This window comes from Trachurus japonicus, chromosome 9, assembly GCF_045865225.1.
Source record: "Trachurus japonicus isolate A0001 chromosome 9, Traja_1.0".
Taxonomy (NCBI): domain Eukaryota; kingdom Metazoa; phylum Chordata; class Actinopteri; order Carangiformes; family Carangidae; genus Trachurus; species Trachurus japonicus.
The window spans coordinates 6514928-6533531 of record NC_140915.1 but is presented as its reverse complement, the minus strand read 5'-3'; the positions used below and the strand labels follow the sequence as shown (position 1 = coordinate 6533531).

Here is an 18604-nt window from a genome sequence, read left to right as displayed (position 1 = left end):
AAGAAAGAAAGAAAGAAAGAAAGAAAGAAAGAAAGAAAGAAAGAAAAAGTCCAACTGTCTGTGCAAGGGAGATTTTCTTTTTCTTGATCATCAAGGAACTGAACATGACAGGAATGATTAATCAGTGGGTTGGTACAAGTTTTACTGGTTCACCTCAGCTTCTGATGGGAAATCACACACCTGTTACCATCTTTAGGGGAGTTCCTAAATTCCAAACTACAATGTGTTTATCTCTTTTTAAATTGCCGTTGTCAGGTTCAAGTTAAGATTAGTTACATTTTACTAGGGATGGGAACCTTTCACATACCAATACTTGCTACCTGGGAACTGTTTTCGGTACTTTTTGTGTGTATGTGTGGTAAATTAAAGTTATTTTATGTTTTAGGGATGGTTTTCAAATGATCAAATAGTCATTCAATGAAAAAAAAGAGAATGGTTTATGAGACTATCTTCTTGTCTTTAAAACGACGGGCTGGTGGTACTGGCTCATGGAATTTTTACACTTGCCAAATTCATCTCTATAGGGGACCCTATAGTGGGACGGTTTTGGCCCGCGGGCTGCATGTTTGACAGCCCTGTTCTATAATACATTCTGTTACATTTGTAACAGACTTTAGATTACTTAAGAATTTAGACTTTGGTTTGTGCTAGATCGACTAATATTTAACTGGTCTTTGAGTGATCTGACCCGTTCAGTATCATTTTCCTGTCAAGAGTTTGTTGGTGTGTTGGGATGTCAACAAAAATGTCAACTGAATGTTTGCCAGATTTAATTACACCTTGTCATGTTAATGGAATGACAATAATTCCTGTTGTTTCCAAGAACCTCTGTTAGCCCAGCCCATTCCTTACTGTCATACACAGTGCAACTAAGACTCAAATGCGCTGATTTCATTTTGTAGTCGGGGTTTAATTTCTGCGCCGGTCAACATTTGCAGCATGAACATTATCTGGTGAGTAGATTAAATAACAATGGCAACAGATACTTCAAATAACACAAGAGAACTATTCAAATATACACTTTGTGTATGTGTAGCCTGTAACTCCTGTTCATTTGATTTTATCTGATTGTTGATATTCCACAGATGTCACGATATTCAGGATATTACCAGACTAACTACAGATAGAGTGTAGACTACACACTTTACATTAACGTTTGGCAATAAAAACAGCACGTTTTTTGTTTGTTGTTAATATATTTTGTGTTTGTCAAGTCATTTGAAATAATAAAAACATCTAAAATAAAAGAGGTGAAACATTTTGATAAAGATGAATACTGTCTACAGGTTTGTGTTAACTGCTTGGATTATGTTCTTGTTCCAATGTTTTCTTAGACCCAACAGGCACCGACGTCAGTATCTGAAGTTGAATTTCTGCCAGCCAAGATGACAACGTCGGCATCCAGTAAGTCTAGTATGACTTCCTGTCACAACTCTTTAAATAAACAGTATTGGGCTAAACCTCACAAGGGTTTTAGGACTCACTCCGTTGGTGCTCTGTGCTGACCTTTGGTTTTAAACATAAGGGACGTAGATTAGGGAATCCTAAGTCAAAACAGACAGCAGTAGTCATGGACACTGACATGTTCCTCCATCAACCCCAACTAAAGAAAATCAATGCATGGATGACATTAAATGACTGAAGATGACAATTATTACATTAAACTATAGAAAGATGTGAAGCTTTTGTTCTGTCTTCTTGTTTTACAGCCTCTGAACTCAAGGTAGTGGTGTTGGGGAAAAGCCAGAATGAGAAGGCATCAATATGCAATGTCATCACTGGAAAAAGTGCAAAGTCAACCAAGCAACATGAGAGCTTACACGGGGAGTGGAGGAAAAGACCTTTCACGTTACTGAAAACAGCAGACATCTTCAGTTTGCCCATGGAGAGAGTGGGACACAAGATGAAGACATGTGTGGCTCATGTTCCTCCGGGTCCAAATCTCCTGCTCCTGTTGGTGAACCCCTCCGATTTCACTGAGCACGACAGACAAAAAATGATGTCCCACATGAGATTCTTTGGACAAAATGTTATTCAATACTCCATGATCATTGTAACACAAAGTACTGGGCAAGAAAATTCCTCAGTGAATCAGCTGATCCAAGACTGTAGACAAAGATACCACAGAGTCAGTCTGGATGGAGAGGGTTTACAGGACTTTGATCTTCAAGAGCTGATGGAGAAAATGGAGGACATAGTAAGAGACAACAAGGGACAATATTTAACCTTTACTGAAGAGACCGATTCCAAGGAGGCACCTGACTGTCCCACACCCCCTCTGAATCTCGTCCTGTGTGGGGGACATGGAGCCTTGAAGTCTGTAGCAGCTCACGCCATCCTGGGAACAAGAAGCATCGGCCCACCTGCCGACTCACAGTGTGTTAGACATCAGGGGGAGGTGTGTGGACGTTGGGTCTCAGTGGTGGAGCTTCCTACCTTGTATGGAAAACCTAGGGCGACCGTGAGGAACGAATCATTTCAATGCATCACGCTCTGTGAACCAGAGGGCGTCCACGCCTTCATCCTGGTCCTACCTCTGGGTCCTCCCACTGACAGAGACAGGAAAGAACTGGAGACCATCCAGAACACCTTCAGCGATAGAGTCAATGACTTCACCATGATCCTGTTCACTGTGGACTCAAATTCTAACTTTCCAGAAACTACGAGGTGTCTGTATGAAAACAGAGACATCGAGAGGCTTATTCAAAGCTGTGAGGGGAGATATAATGTTTTCAATATCAAGGACAAGCAGCAGGTCTCTGTGGTGTTGAATGCTGTTGAGGAGCTGAAACTTGTCGAACCCAGAGCATTCAAGAAGTCAATGGCTGCCAGGCCTCGGCTTTGTAGAAGTGCTTCCTCATTGAAACAGGCAGGTTACAAGTATGAGAGAAGAGAATTGCCAAGTGTGGAGCATAAGAAAGAGCCTCTCAGGATGGTGCTGATTGGGAAGACCGGCTGTGGAAAGAGTGCAACTGCAAACACCATTTTGGGCAAAGAGTGTTTTACCTCCAGAGCCAGTCAAAAGTCAGTGACCAGGCTTTGTCAGAAAGTAGAGGGAGAGATAAATGGACGGCCCGTGGTTGTTGTTGACACTCCCGGCTTGTTTGACACAACTTTATCCAATGATGAGGTTCAAAAGGAGCTTGTGAAATGTGTCAGCTTGTTGGCTCCTGGACCCCATGTGTTCCTACTGGTGGTGCAGATTGGTCGCTTTACAGAGGAGGAAAGAGAAACTGTGGAACTGATCAACAAGTTTTTTGGCAACAAGTCAAAAGACTTCATCATTGTTATATTCAGCGGAGGAGACAATCTTAATAATCAAACCATTGAGAGTTACATTGAAGAGGACTGTGAGGACTACGTCAAAACTCTGATCAGAGACTGTGGAGGAAGGTACCAGGTCTTCAACAACAATGAGAAGAATCGTTCACAGGTCAACCAGCTGCTGAGCAAGGTTGGCTTGATGTTGAAGATAAATGGTGGTGGCCACTACACCTCTGAGATGTTCCAGGAGGCAGAGGCAGCCATACAAAAGGAAATGAAGAGGATACTGACGGAGAGGGATGAGGAGATACAAAGACAGAAAATGTCTCTTCAAATACAATACAAAGAAAAGATACAGGAGAGGAGGCAGAAACTTGATCGGGAGAAAGCAGAGAAGGAAAAAGTACTGAGAGAAAAGGAGGAGCTCATTCAACAAGAGCAGATGAAGAGGAACATAGAAGATGAAAGAAGCGCAAAGGAGCAAACGGAGATGAAAAAGCAGGAGGAAATTCAGCAAAGTCAGTGGGAGCAAAAAGATCTGGAACTGGAGAAGGAAATAAAATCATATTCAGCAAAAAACACATCTGCTGTCAGGAAGCTGATTCAAGACAGAGCACACATGAAAAAAAAACTAAAGACTTGGTCCAAAGAACAGAAAGAAAGGGCTGAGAAGAAACTGCAAGAAGATCAACAGAAAAAAGAGGAAGAGGAAACAAGACTGAGAAAACTCAGAGATGAATACGAGCTGGAAAGAAAAGAATTTGAACAAAGAAGAAAAGTGGACGAGGAAAGAGAATTAAAGAAGTTGGAAGAAAGCTTTCAGAAGAAAATGGAGGAAATGAGGAAGAGAAACGAAGAGGAGGCCAGAAAGGTGGCTGAAGAGATGAATGAATTCAGAGGCAGATACACCTCAGACTTCGCAGGTCTGGTGGAAAAGCATCAGAAGGAAATTGAGGACATGAAGCTGAAGCAACAAGACAACAAGGAGTTCATGATCAAACAGCTGTGCAAGGACGGAACGCTCAAGAGAGACTTTGAGAAAATGAAGAAAAGACAAGAGCAAGAAATGAATGAGATGAAACGATCACATTTTAACTTTAATAAAGAAACTCTGCACCAAGAAATCCAGGAGCTGAAGAAAATGCACGAGGATGAAACAGACGACTGGATACAGAAACAGGTGCAGAAAGCCAACGACAAGTCTTGTAGGATTCTATGAGATTTTCTATCACTGTTTAGGCTGCAACTGTGAGCTGTAGGGACGCAAGATCAATGTCTGATATACAAATGTGATAAATAATAATGTCCTCCTTTTGTATCACAACGTTTGAATGCAGTGAAACCTGATGACAAAACAGATTGAAAATAGTGTTGCTTTATTCAATCATTTGATTTCTCAAAACTTTAAAGTTCACATTGTACATATGTCTATTGATTGTTACTAAAGTTAAATGTTAGTTCATGATTTGTTATTTGCTTTAATTTGCAAGTAATTATGTTTAATCTCTGCACAAATCCACAAACATGTTCTCTTGTTAACACTTTTCAGTATTTTAGCAATTTTATTTGACCTCTCAAAGCAAGACAAGCTTAACATTATGCCCATTGGCTTTGATTTTTGCATCTTTTAAAGTTTAAAGAGCAGTTATGCCCTCATGTCACCTAAAGACTAGATTTTGTCTGTGGGAAGTGCTTTTCATTGCGGTTACATGCCTAAAGATTGTTAAAGTGATGAGTCAGTTAACCTTTACAGTTTCACTGTTGGTAAACCGGTACAAAGCTCCGCCTCCTAACTCTTCAGCAGTGTTATATCGAGAGAAAAAAAATCTAGATACTGCAGGCTGCAACTCAACCCTAACTGAACCTGTTAGGCCATTCTTCCACTGAACCTCTTGCCAAGCTCTGAGAAAGACCGACTGTTTAACCAGGAGACACCTGTACAACAGGAAGAAACAGGCAGACTATAGTTGAAAAACTACGACAACAACACTGTTGTTATAAGATCAGATCCTATGTAACATATATTTTTCGCTCTGTGCTTTTGTGACTTTTAGCTACCATGGCATCTTCATTCTTGGATGCATATGAAGCTAACCTGTTTAGAAGGATGAACTCTATCATTGTTTTTACTTTTTTTTTCTACTAACCCTTTCAAACTGACATTTCTGTATCTATACTGTGACATGTGTAGAGAAATTGCAGCATATAAAAACTGTACATGCTAAACAAACATAAATGTTTGTGAAACCAATGTCAGAAATAAACTATCCATATATGTATTAGTCTTATATTTTACTTAACTGAAATATGTGTTATTCTCATTTACATGAATGATGACTAATAATTTTGTTGTATGTTTTATAAAGAATTTTAAAATAAAATGCATCCTCCACAGTTCAGGTCTCAGACTCTGACTTCAGGAAATGTGCAGACTGATCAAACACCTTGATAAAGTCTTAACATGACACAGTGTCTTGGGTGTCTTAGACATTTTTATCTAAGCAAATATGTGTTTCTTAAAACAATGATGAAGGAAGCTGATAGAAACCAGTTAATGTGCATAACATGGTCACATTTAAACTCAAACTAACTTGTTCTGTGAGATAGCAGGATGATAAAGTTGAGATACTATACATGATAACCTCATTTGTCATCAACTGTCAGTCAACCATAACTCATTCATTGTTTTCATACCTAAAAAGAGGCCTGTCTCCTGAAAGTCTGTTGATAAAAGATAACCTCAGATGACTTTTTAGATGAGATTTCTGATTGGAGGTTTTACTTTCATTCTTGAGTTGTGGTAGAGCAATACAATGAATTCCATCTTACTTCTTTCTTTCTTTCTTAATACAACAGCACCAACAAACCTCACATCCAACTGACAAAATAGGCCACAGGTCGATGGCTTCAAAAATCAACTTTGAGCCCCCTCCAAAATTATTGTTTCTAGTGTGTCACTAGTGTGTGGATACAATCTGTCAACATTCTTATGTAGGCAGAATCACAATATGTTTCTATTTTTTTTTTGCATTTTTGCATTCATCATGCATCATACTTTTCATATTGCAATTCTGTGTACTAATTAGTGCTGGGCCGTTAACGGCGTTAACGTGCTGCGTTAATGCAAGACTCTTATCGCGCGATAAGAAAATTATCGCCGCTAATCTATTTTCAAAGTTGGGTCTGGGAGCTGGGTCAACATAGTGAGCAAGATATGAATTTCACTTTGATATTTTAGCGCGGATGTATACCTGGCCCAGAAGGCTCTGACCTGGCCGAATTACGCTATGGGGGCCGAACACGTGTGAATCACATCCGTCAGCTGACATGGCAGGTCGCAGAGCTGTGCACTGCGGACGTGCACGGAAAAAACAAGAGTCGCACTGGATTTCCCTCTGCTGTATTTTTTATTTCAATTAAATGACAGGTAGACAGCTCGGTTCATTGTAAAACATTAATTTATTGAAGTAACGTGGTGATTTCTGTACAGAGCCCCGAGGCTGCGCTGCTCTTCTGTCCAGTAAGTTTCACTTTTCATTCAAACAAACAAATGCGGCTTCCACAGTTGTTAGGTTTCATCAATGAGACCAACATTAATCTCCTAAAAAGAATTAAACAACAGGCTGCACACAGGCTGACCGTCATGTCAGCAGACCGGTGTCACCGGTGGCAGCTGCCTCTGTGACGAGCTGCTGCTGCTGCTCTCACAACGTTGGAGCAAACAGGCGTCATTTGGATAAACTAACCACAAAGTGGGGATCTACACGGTTAGATAAGATTCTCTCTGAAAAAAATATTAAAATGTAGTAAAGTGACATATTAACAGCTCTACAGCTGTTAATATACAGCTGCTTTACCACGGTTACTTGGAGCGAATCACACATTCAATACAGTACATAGTACAGTCGTTAAATATCCGCGCATATACCTCCTCATGCGTTTTAGGTTGAATATATGTATTTCTTATGCATAAATACTTGAATATGAATCTAGTTATTTGTAGATAAACCAGTTATAGTTCTGTTAAACAATTTTCTTGAGGGATGCACTTTTTGTTTTAATTGTATGATGATTTGATATGTCAGTGCTTTTTATTTATTAATTTCATATGGTAAATGTTTGGCCTATGAGTGTCTTTTGCTGCTATTTTTTATTCACAGCAAATGACCACAAATATTTGTGTGATATGACATGAAAAAAATAAATGAAAAGTTGAAGAGCCAGAATTTTTGTTAGCTGTTATAGATAGGCTAGAGCCTATTACTGTATGTTAAATATAAAAATATGAATTTATCGGTATCGGCAATGAGAAGCAGGAAATTATGGGTTATTATGGGTTGTCGTGCATCACTACATATTTTGAATGACTTCATCAGAATTCAAATGAGCCATTTTAATCTAGATGAATCTAGATTAACTCCAAGATTGCAGTGAGATTAATCTAGATTTTAAAAAATTATCTATGCCCAGCACTAGTACTAATGTATTAATTGTTCAGAACATTCCCATTTGACTCTATAAAAATGAATTAGCTTGACAGGACAGTGGAGATCGACAGGAAACACAGAGTGCATATGGGAAACTGATGTGATTGTCTCAGTCAGGAATCAAAAGTGTACCTCATACTAACAATGCCTTCGCTTGGCACAGCCAGGAGTTTGAGGTGGTCAGTTTGGGGGGCAGGAGGGTGCACTTAGTGTCTTCTGAGACACGGGTCTGGGATCCGACTCAAAAAAAAAAAAAAAATCAAGATGCCAACATCCAGTAAGCAGAACTTTCCAATGCGGCTGCTCACAAACCGATGGGTGACGTCACAGAAAGTTGGCACTATAAGTGAACCAACTGGATTCATTCCCAAAGAGAGAGATGAATCTGCTGAAGAATGACATGGTGAGAAATTCACCTGGTGAGTACCCTGTTTAACTTAAAATATGATTATGTTAGAAGATAGTTTACTATAAAAGTAAATAATAAAAAAAACTGGGCTTCAGGTGTATTTGTACTGCTATAATTCCTATTTTTTGGCTTTTGGCAAACACATTGACATTAGTGTCAAGCATATGTATATCTGAAATAACACTGCACCTGAATTTTCATTAAGCAAGACTGGTTAGATTTACAATTTAAATTTTAAATGAATTCAAATAAATAAACAAATAAAACCTAATATTTCTGTTTTATTTCATTTATTCAAGTAAACATTTTCACTGGATTATGCAGTGTAGGGAATGGCTATGATACAGGAGAGGAGCTGCAATGCATTTAGACTGAGACAGAAAAACACAGTAATGAATTAGCCTGATTTTGATCTCTATTACTATTATTATTATCATCATCATCAGACTTTTAAATATAAATCTTGTTACATTTTTCTTTAAAATACTGATAATTACTTCCCTTGATGGTGCTAGGAACTGGTAGAAAATTGTTCCAATGACAACTGTTGACAGACAACTCCAGGACATTGTGAAAGAAGATTGTAGTTTTTGGATCAATTATGTAATATGTGATTTCTATCTGAAATTTCACCCAGGCACCTACAGTTTCTTTGGCTAAATCCTGACTAGTTACCACAAAGTGACATCATGGCAGCATCGGCAACTGCAGCAGGTAAGTTGACTGGAAATAATCAGAATTAAAAGACGACAACAAGTTATCTATGACAATTGAGGGGGAAAAAAACGTTCTGTATTCAAAATAGCCAGAAATTACCACAACACACACTTTCAGAGAACAAATCAAGTTCATTCTTGGTATATGGCGGCAGGTTTGAAGATTCAAAACTGGAGTTAAGCAAATTAGTTTATTGGATTTAAAGTGACCCAGGATTTTTTTTTAAAATACAGAAAAAAACAACAACTTACATTGATGTATTTGGCCTGTTTAATAACTTATTGCCTAAATTACTGTCTTGAATTCAAAATGGAAAGTAGAAACGTGGTGAAAGTCACTGTGAAATTTGAAATGCTTTTTTGTTTTTGTTTTTACAGCTGAACTGAGGATCGTTATTTTTGGAAAGAGTCATGATAAGAAGACAACACTAACCAACCTCATCTCAGGGAAAAATGATATTGTGTCATTTACAGTAGCTCAAGCAGAGAGGGTGACATTACAGAAGCACTGTACAGTCACCCATGGAGAGTGGAAGGACAAACCATTAACAGTAGTGAAAACCCCAGATGTCTTTTGTCAGACTTTGGATGAAGTGAGAAAAGAGATGAAAAGGGGTGTGGATGACTGCCCCCCAGGACCAAACATTCTGCTCCTGTTAGTGAAGCCTTCAGAATTCACTGAAGAGGACAGAAAAAGAATAGTGGAGATCCTGAGTTTCTTTGGTGAAGATGTGTTTAAACATTCAATAGTCATCCTGACACATGAGGAGGAGAAGAATTCAGCAGTGAATCAACTCATACAACACTGTGGACAACGGCAGCACAGAGTTCACTTTGATAAAAAAGGTCTTCTTGATCATGATCTAAAAGAATTATTTCAAAAGATGGAGACTATAGTGAATGACAACAGGGGACAATATCTCAACTTTGCTGAAGGGACAGGCCTCATGATGTCTGAATCTTCCAAAGCTCCTCTGAACTTAATATTATGTGGGAGTTTTGGCGTTGGGAAGACTTCAGTAGCCAAGGCCATTCTAGGAGGAAAGAAGGTACATTCAACCACTGAAGCAAAGTGTGTTAAACATCAGGGAGAGGTGTGTGGACGTCAGGTTTCCCTGGTGGAGCTTCCTGCCTTGTATGGAAAACCTCAGGAGGAAGTGATGGAGGAATCACTCAGGTGTATCTCCCTCTGTGATCCTGAGGGCGTCCATGGCTTCATCCTGGTCCTACCTCTGGACTCTCCCACCAATGAAGACAAGAAAGAGTTAAAGACCATCCAGAAGACATTCAGCTGTAGAGTCAATGACTTCACCATGATCCTGTTCACTGTGGAGTCAGATCCTACAGCTCCAGCTGTTGTTAACTTTTTCAGGAAGAACAGAGACATCCAGGAGTTCTGTCAGAGCTGTGGAGGAAGATCTGTTGTTGTCAACATCAAGGACAAACAGCAGATCCCTGAGCTGTTGGACACTGTGGACAAGATGAGAGCTGAAGGATCCAGATGCTTCACAAAGGACATGTTCACCAGAGCTTTGATGGAGAGGGTTATAGAACTTGAAGCTGAACGACAAGAGACGAGTGTGATGGAAGATCATTATCAGAGCAGTGAGTGTCTCAGGATGGTTCTGATTGGTCGGACTGGCAGTGGGAAGAGTGCGACTGCAAACACCATTTTAGGTGGAGAGCACTTTGAATCTAAACTCAGCTCAAAGTCAGTCACCAAGCAATGCCAAAGTGCAACTGGAAGGATTAATGGGCAGCCTGTTGTTGTAGTCGACACCCCCGGCTTGTTTGACACGTCTCTGTCCAATGACAATGTTCAAGAAGAGCTGGTGAAATGCATCAACATGTTGGCGCCTGGACCTCATGTCTTCTTACTGGTGATGCAGATTGGGCGGTTTACAAACGAGGAAAGAGAATCTGTGGAACTGATCAAGAAACTTTTTGGTAAGAATTCAATTGATTTCATTGTCATCATATACACAGGAGGAGACAAGCTGAAAACACAGTCATTTCAGGATTACTTAAAAGACAGTGATGACTTTGTCACAAAACTGAATAACGACTGTAAAAACAGATATCATTTACTCAATAATGAAGATCCAGGAAACCACAAACAAGTCACTGAACTGCTGATCAAGGTTGATACAATGGTGAAGAAAAATGGTAGCAAATATTACACAAATGCCCTGCTTCAAGAGGCCGAGGCAGCCATACAAAATGAAATGAAGAAAATTTTAAAGAAAAAAGAGGAAGAGATGCAGAAAGAGAAGGAGAAACTTGAAAGAAACTATGAAAATCACTTGCAACTATTGAAAAAAACAATGTCAGACCAGGAAGCAAAGATTGAAGAAGAGAGAAAAGAGAGAGAGAAACAACTCAAGGAAAAAGAGGAAATGATCATAAAAGAGCATGAGCAAAGAAAAAGAGAAGAGGAAAAGAGAAAGGAAGAGGAAAAGAAATGGAAAGAGGACGAGGAAACTAAAGCAAAGGAGTGGGAACTGAAACTCCAGCGGTTGGAGCTAAAGATAAAAGCAGAATCAGAGTCCAAGGCAAAAACAGACAAAGAGCTGGAAAAGAGCAAAGAAGAGATGAGAAAAGAACGGGAAGACTGGGAGAATCAACGAATACAATGGTGGGTGCACCGTCTCAAGCAAGATAAACAGAGAGTTAAGGAGGAAAAAGAAAAACTTCAAAAACTCCAAGATGAGTATGAGAAGGCAAAGGACGAAGAAAAGAACAAAAGAATAAAAGAGGATCAGATGAGAAAAAAACATGAGGAGATGCAGCGAAAACAGTTGGAAGAAGCCCATATGAGAAAGGTTGAGAATATTACAAGGGAATATGAATCACAGGCCAGAAAGAAAGCTGAAGAATTCAATGACTTCAAACTGAAATATGAAAATGACTTTGCTGGTTTGATGATGAAATTAGAGGAACAACAAATAAACAGAGACACAGTAATTGAACAGTTGATTCAAGATAAAACATACAAGGAAGAATTTTACAATTTAAAGGCAAGGCAAAAGCTAGAAATCGAAGCTGTGGAAATTAAAACACAACATCAGAACGATGCAATGGTTGCAACAAAGGCAAAGCATGAGGCAGAAATTAATGAGTGGATAAAGGAAACTGTAAAGAAAGCCAGTGAAAGACGGGGTTGTTACATTTTATGAGATGAAAACACTGCAGTAAAGACTTAACTGTGACGAACTTGATCAGTTTCTTGTATGAAAGAACTAAAACACTGACAGCAATGTTTTTAATTCTAACTGGCCTTGTAATATATTCTCAGGCTTGTCATAAAATTCATATACTTTTATTTGACTAGTGTGTAGGGGTTGCACAGACCAGTCGACTAGTCGACTTTACTGCTCCACAATGACGTTTTGAGCTTGACGTCGACTAGTCGCTGATCATGTGACAGTACAAGGGTAGCGGCTTGAAACAACAGGTGAGTGCGCTGAATGAAAAAAATATGAGCGCCGTCAAGCTGGATAGAACGAGATCGTACCAGACAGGAAGTCGGGCACAGAAAAGGCGAGAGAATCCGGTCAATTTTTAAAATAAAATAAATGATGATTATTAGTTTGCTTGTCCGTCTATAAATATTTGTCAGTTGCGTCTGCACACAGACACACATCCATACATACAGCGCTAGAGACAGACCTGTGTGTGTGGAAAACCGAGCAGCCTACAGACGGGTCGATGTTTGACCGGCGTGGAGAGAGAAGCTGCTGCCTGACACCAGCCAAGCGCCTGTGAGGCGCTGCGCTACCGCGGGCAGTGTGTCCGGGCTGCCGACAATTAAAAAAAAAAAACTCTGCTCATATCGACGACAGCTTTACGTCGCGCACAACAACAACAACAACCAACAACAGCAGCAACCAACCAGGAAAAACAAAAACTGTAAGTGAAACTGTGACTGAGCAGGACTGTGATGGTGACGAGGCCTGTGTGTCGTTTTCCTCCCTAGTTGTTTAACGGACAGTAGCTACAGTATTTTCTTTTGCACTTGTATAGGAGTGTACCAGTATGTTACAAAAACAGTTACAAACTGATTTACAGTTTGTTGTTTATAAAGCTGCTGTTCTGTGGACTGATTTCTGTGCGTGAGCGTCAGTCAGTGAACAGATTGTTGCAAAGCATTTCCCTCCTCCTGTGATTTTAGTTATGGTGGAAAAAATATGAATGACGTCATCAGCAACTAGACGACGTCGACTCGACTTTCATAACATTAGAGTCGACATTAAAAAATCTGAAGTCATGCAACCCCTACTAGTGTGAGAAATAATGTATTGACTTAGCTTTGAATCAGTTAGTAAACAAAACTTCTGCTAGAGCAGGTTTATCAAGATTTTCTTTATGATAAACACGGTTAAAATTAAAGAAAGTTGTTTGATGTATTTTGTGCATTACTGGAAAAGAAACAGTTCAGCAAACAGAAGTCAATAGGTCAATGTTAACATAAATTATGCCATATTTTTTTCTCTTCTTTTTTTTTAAAGTCGTTTGAGCTCATCATTTCAAATGATTAATACTGGATTTAACATTGATTTTAATCGACCAAGTAAATAGCATTACAGTGAAACTGATCAGAGATTAATTATGTTTTTATGTACTAGTTGGCTCATTGGTGGATTGAAGATGATATCTATTTTGAGTATTTTTTGTTTTTGTGATAAATACAAAACATTTGGAAGAATAAATAAAACAATCTCTGTCTTACTTTATAACTATAGAACTTTATGGTCGCTGATAAAAGAAAATTACTTGATCAACCTTTGATTTGATATTAGTTTGTAACTGTCAGATCACTGATTTACCTTTACATCATGGAGTCTCATGGAAACCTTTCCATTGCTTAATCAGTATAACAAGTAAATGCTTAATTCTCTGTCTTATTCATGTTTGTTCCTTGACATGTGTGACATCCTGTGACGGCACGAGTGTATTTTGTTTGTTGTTGTGTATATGTTTACTGTGTAATGATTATTTTTGCTGGAGCCTCTTGGCCAGGTCATGTTTGTAAATGAGAATTTGTTCTCAAACATTTTACCTAAATACATAAAATTCCAATATTTTAATTTTTTAACATTTCATTTACTTTTTCCTTCAATACATTACTACCATAATTGTGAGAAATACATTATTTACAACCTACTTGTAGTACAGCACAGCTCCAACATTTACACTAACCCTCATGGTGTTATGGAGGGATGTTGTGCTGTGTATGTGTATGGTGTGTATTCTCTCCTGTGTGTATGTGCATGGTGTGTGTGCTCTCTTCCCCTGTGTGTTGTGTGTGTGTGTGGGGGGGTAGGTGGAGTTGATGGCCCCGCCCCTGATTGGCTACCGCATGAGCAGCTGGGATAAGCCACCCCGCCTTCCAAGATGGCCTCTCTCCACTTTTGGCGCATTTCCACTAGCACGGCTCGGCTCGATACGGCTCGGCACGGCACGGCACGGCTCGGTTTGGTTGTGTTTCCATTACAACTGAGTATCACTAGTGCCGCCGTGACGTCATTTACACGGCGCCGAGCAACGCTCTAAACTCTGTAAATATATCACTTTAGCAACATTTGAAACATTTTCAGGCGAGAAAGTAGTCGTTTAGATCCCCAACGTGTTGAAAAACTGACAAAATACCAGCTGTTTACAATTTTGTTTCAACGAAGTCGGCGTTACTAAAGCTAGCCGTAGTGAGCAACGCACTTCCGGTTATTTTCACAAAATAAAACACCTGTTGCCTTTTATCATAAGGAAAGCCATTACGATAGAACTGGTGCTTTTACTTTGTAAACAGGAAGTGAACCTACCCTCGCTGTAGCTAGCTTTAAACCGCCGTTTTGACTGCTCTCGTCCCCATAACGGCATTTAATTTTCAATATGCCTTACCGGAGAGTCTTGCCAGCTCCGAGATCGGCCTGGTTCATTGTAAAACATTTATTTATTGATGTAAATGTGGTGTTTTCTGTGCGTACAGAACCCAAGGCAGTGCTGCTCTTCTTTCTAACCACAAACAAACTGCTGCTACAGCCACAATTGTTAGATTTAATCAATGAGACCAACATTTAAGAGTTTAACCAGCCGGTGGTAAACCTCTAAAAAGCCATCGGGGAAGTTAATTAGCGGTCTGTTCTCCTCGGGGTGACGGTGGTAGGCTGGCCGGCGGAGCACGTCAGGAGCCGGGCTGCTGCCTCTGTGATGTCGCGGTCGCTGCTCGGACCTGGAGCTTCACTTCTCCGAAAAACATCGGGGCAAACTTCTAAACAGCCGTCGTTTGGATAAACTAACCGCACATGGGGACCTAAACAGTTACTTTCTCGCATGAAAAAATATTAAAACTTAATAAAGTCACGTAATAACAGAGCCAGTCTAAATATTAGAAATTCTCTGGTAATAACAGCTTCAGCAGGAACATTTCTGTTGTCGGTCGTCGAGTGGTTATGACGCTTCCAGTGACGACACTCATCGGCCAATCAGTGGAAGGCAGTCGGCTGACGTCACGTTTTAGTAACGCTTCGGCTCGCTTGGAACCAGGGCTGAGGTGATACCAAAACTGTACCCGGTTGCAGGTACTGCGTGCTAGTGGAAACACGCAATAGCGCGCCGAGCCGTGCCGTACCGAGCCGAACCGTGCTAGTGGAAATGCGCCATTAGTCTCCTGACAGCACTGCCAGCACCCACCATGTGTCTTTGCTCTGTCTATTGTTGAGTGATAATATGTAAACTGAAACTTGTGGCCTGTTAGGTGGCCCGGGTTGTGCACACATCCGCAGTGTTGGTAAACAAATAATCCCTCTAGGTAGGGTCCCCTAGAGGGATTATTTGTTTTTGGGACAGCCCTGTTCTACAATACATTCTGTTACATTTGAAACAGACTTTATATTACTTAAGAATTTAGATTTTAGTTTGTGCTAGATCAACTAATATTTAACTGGTGTCATTTTCCTATCAAGGGTTTGTTGGTGATACCCAGTGTTCGGATTTCAAAAAAATATGTCAACCGATTTGTTTGCTAGATTTAATTACACCATGGCATGTTAATGGAATGACAATAATCACTGTGTTTCCGAGAACCTCTGTCAGTCCCGCCCATTCCTTACTGTCATACATAGTGCAACATACTCAGGCAAGTTGATTTCATTCTGGTTTAATTTCTTTGCCGGTCAATCGTCTGGTGAGCAGATGAAATAACAATAGCAACAGATACTTCAAATAACACAAGAGACCTAACAGGCAACGACTTCAGTATCTCAAGGTGAATTTCTGCCAGCCAAGATGACAACGTCGGCATCCAGTAAGTCCAGTATGACTTCCTGTCACAACTCTTGTATAAATCAACAGCATTGGGCCTCACAACCTCACAAGGGTTTTAGGACTCACTCCATTGGTGCTCTGTGCTGACCTTTGGTTTTAAACATAAAGGGACGTAGACTAGGGAATCTAGTGAGTCAAAACAGACAGGAAGTCCGACACATAATCAACAAAATAAACTTCCGCCCCCTTTCAAAATAAAACACAATGCACTGGTCAAATAGCCGATCACAGCTCATCATCAACATTAGGTAATCCAGGGGCAGGTAGTTCAACAGCCATTGATCAGAGGGTGTCGGAGTGACCGCAAGATCTAGGGATCTCCAGTGAACGGCTGGCAAGGCCGGCTGCCACCACGGGCCTGGTGGAGACTGACGCGGGGCAGAGGACGGAGTAAACCCGCGGCGCTGACGTTGCGCAACGCTGACGCTCTCAATGGAAACTAGGGGTCAGTCTGCGCTGAGCCCACTGAGAGCAGGTACTAGGTGTTTTCTCTCCTCATGGTTACACTTTCTTTGGTGTTTAAGATAAACATGATTAAAATACTTGTATGGATGTTAAATGAAGCCCGTGAACAGCCCGTGGTGTGTAGAACTTTATTTTTGTAGGTTAACAGTTGGCACACGTGCTCAGTTTTCGTGAAAAACTTCACTAAAGTTAAGTGTCATCACTATATATCATAATGCTTCAATTTATCATTTATCATGTTTGAATAAGTTTAAGTTTATGTTTATGTTTATTGTCATTGCACAGACATATACAATGAAATTTCTCTGCACAAACATGTTCTCTTGTTTCTTGTAAACATTTTAGCAATACTGTTACAGTTCTGACAATGTTTTTCCAGAGCTGATAAATGAAAAAGCTAATCATTGTTTTATTGTGTTGGGAAACAGATTCTATTTTAAGATTTAACTGCCCTGGACTGCTAAAAACATGTATGAGTAGATCTGCAGTGTAAAAAAAACTTGAACGTAAAGTGCCTGTTTTGGGACAGTTACTCTTACAGATAAAAATGGCTCTATGGTGATTTCTGAACAAGCCATTTTTTTTGGAAGAGAGAGACACTAAAGTACATGAATACAGCATTACAAAAATTACTGTGTTTATAATGTTCAAATCACAGTGGACCAAACATCTACCACATTTCACTTATTGGCCCTCTCTGTGAGCAACGAAAGTTCTTACAAAGCAAAGACAAGCTGAACATGAAGGTCATTTGGCTTTGAATCAGTCCATCTTTTAAAAGCTTGAAAGAGCGGAGTTGTGATATGTTGTGATTCCTCGCATGTTGGACGACGCACTCGAGTGTTAGTGGAAAAGCAGGGGGTGGGGGGGAGCATGGCGGAAACACTGACTCGATTTTCTCTGTGGGATGAAGGAAGGAGAGGAAGTGTCTTTTTCACTTTCAGTATTAGTACATTCAGTTGCTACTAAAGGATTGGGAGTCATGATTGTCATGTCATGTTTTACCGAGCAGTTTTGGTGATTTAGTCATCTGCTCTAATCAAACCTGTTTTATTGTTGCCTTGCCTACAGAATGTCAGGCCCTGCCCCATTGACTTAAGTGATAAAAGCTCATTGAGTGAGTCAACATCATTGTGAAGCTGGAAATTCAACGTTCTTGGACAGAAAAATTTGGCACCAAGACTTTCACCTGGTGAGTCCTAAAAATCTAAAAAGAAAATAAATGCATTTATAGAAAATGTTAACAACACTTGAGTATATTATAGAAAATACTGTATTTTGACTGTTTTGGTAAAAGATAAATAAATAAAAAAGTACAAGGTAAGTGGAACTATAAAAGCAGTGGATTTTGGATACCAAAACAGTGATTTTGGCTTTTCACTTCACTTGTTTATTTCTTTATTTGGTAAAAAGTTTAAAATAGTTTTGGTGTGACTAAAAAACACGTGGACCCTCGCAAAACCAATGTAGGCTGGATTCATGTCTGGTACAGATCATTACAGGATTTTTTATTTTTTTATTTTTTGCTTGTCTGTTCGTTTGTTTTTCTTTTGTACTTTTATTTTGTGTTCCTGTCTCGTTTGGTATGATTGGTAGTTGTTTGGGGTTTTGTTGTTTACATGTTTAATAATGATCTGTATGGACTGTTTGGTAACTTTTACACCAAAGCAAATTAAGTAAATAAAAAGTTGATCACAAACAAAAGTGTCTTATTAAGCATTCACAAAAGTCTGAGTGAAAATAACGATTCATAACTATTAGAAAGCCTGGTTTAAAAACAACTCATTTTGCTATTTAGGCCACTTGTCAGGACAGAGTGGGCATGGCAGATAATGCTGCTCCCTTGTTTTGATTGACATCTCCCTGGCTCTGCCCATGTCAAACAATCTCATAGCAACAACAGCAATGGCGAGGGTAGAAAAAAATCCAGCTGTTTGTTT

At 39.7% G+C, this 18604-nt stretch overlaps 3 protein-coding genes across 3 annotated transcripts in view; 2 read left to right on the top strand and 1 right to left on the bottom strand.

The window, feature by feature from the left end:
* Window positions 1-18604, bottom strand: part of prdm6 (PR domain containing 6) — a 130701-nt gene that overhangs the window by 62478 nt on the left and 49619 nt on the right. The window lies entirely within an intron of this gene.
* Window positions 1386-4483, top strand: LOC146980824 (GTPase IMAP family member 8-like). The gene is made up of 2 exons (XM_085787939.1): window positions 1386-1404; window positions 1710-4483. Exons 1-2 carry the CDS (start codon window positions 1386-1388, stop codon window positions 4481-4483), a joined length of 2793 nt encoding a protein of 930 aa, XP_085644065.1.
* Window positions 8850-12052, top strand: LOC146980823 (GTPase IMAP family member 8-like). Its single transcript, XM_085787938.1, has 3 exons — window positions 8850-8874; window positions 9255-11670; window positions 11770-12052. The coding sequence occupies exons 1-3, from the start codon at window positions 8850-8852 to the stop codon at window positions 12050-12052; spliced, it is 2724 nt and encodes a 907-aa protein (XP_085644064.1).

Excerpts from the sequence above, each read along its gene's own strand:
- LOC146980823 (XM_085787938.1), top strand. The coding sequence starts at position 8,850 with ATGGCAGCATCGGCAACTGCAGCAG. Across the intron at positions 8,875-9,254 it reads AGCATCGGCAACTGCAGCAG|CTGAACTGAGGATCGTTATT; the intron begins GTAAGTTGACTG and ends TTGTTTTTACAG. Across the intron at positions 11,671-11,769 it reads CATGAGGAGATGCAGCGAAA|GAAATATGAAAATGACTTTG; the intron begins ACAGTTGGAAGA and ends TGACTTCAAACT.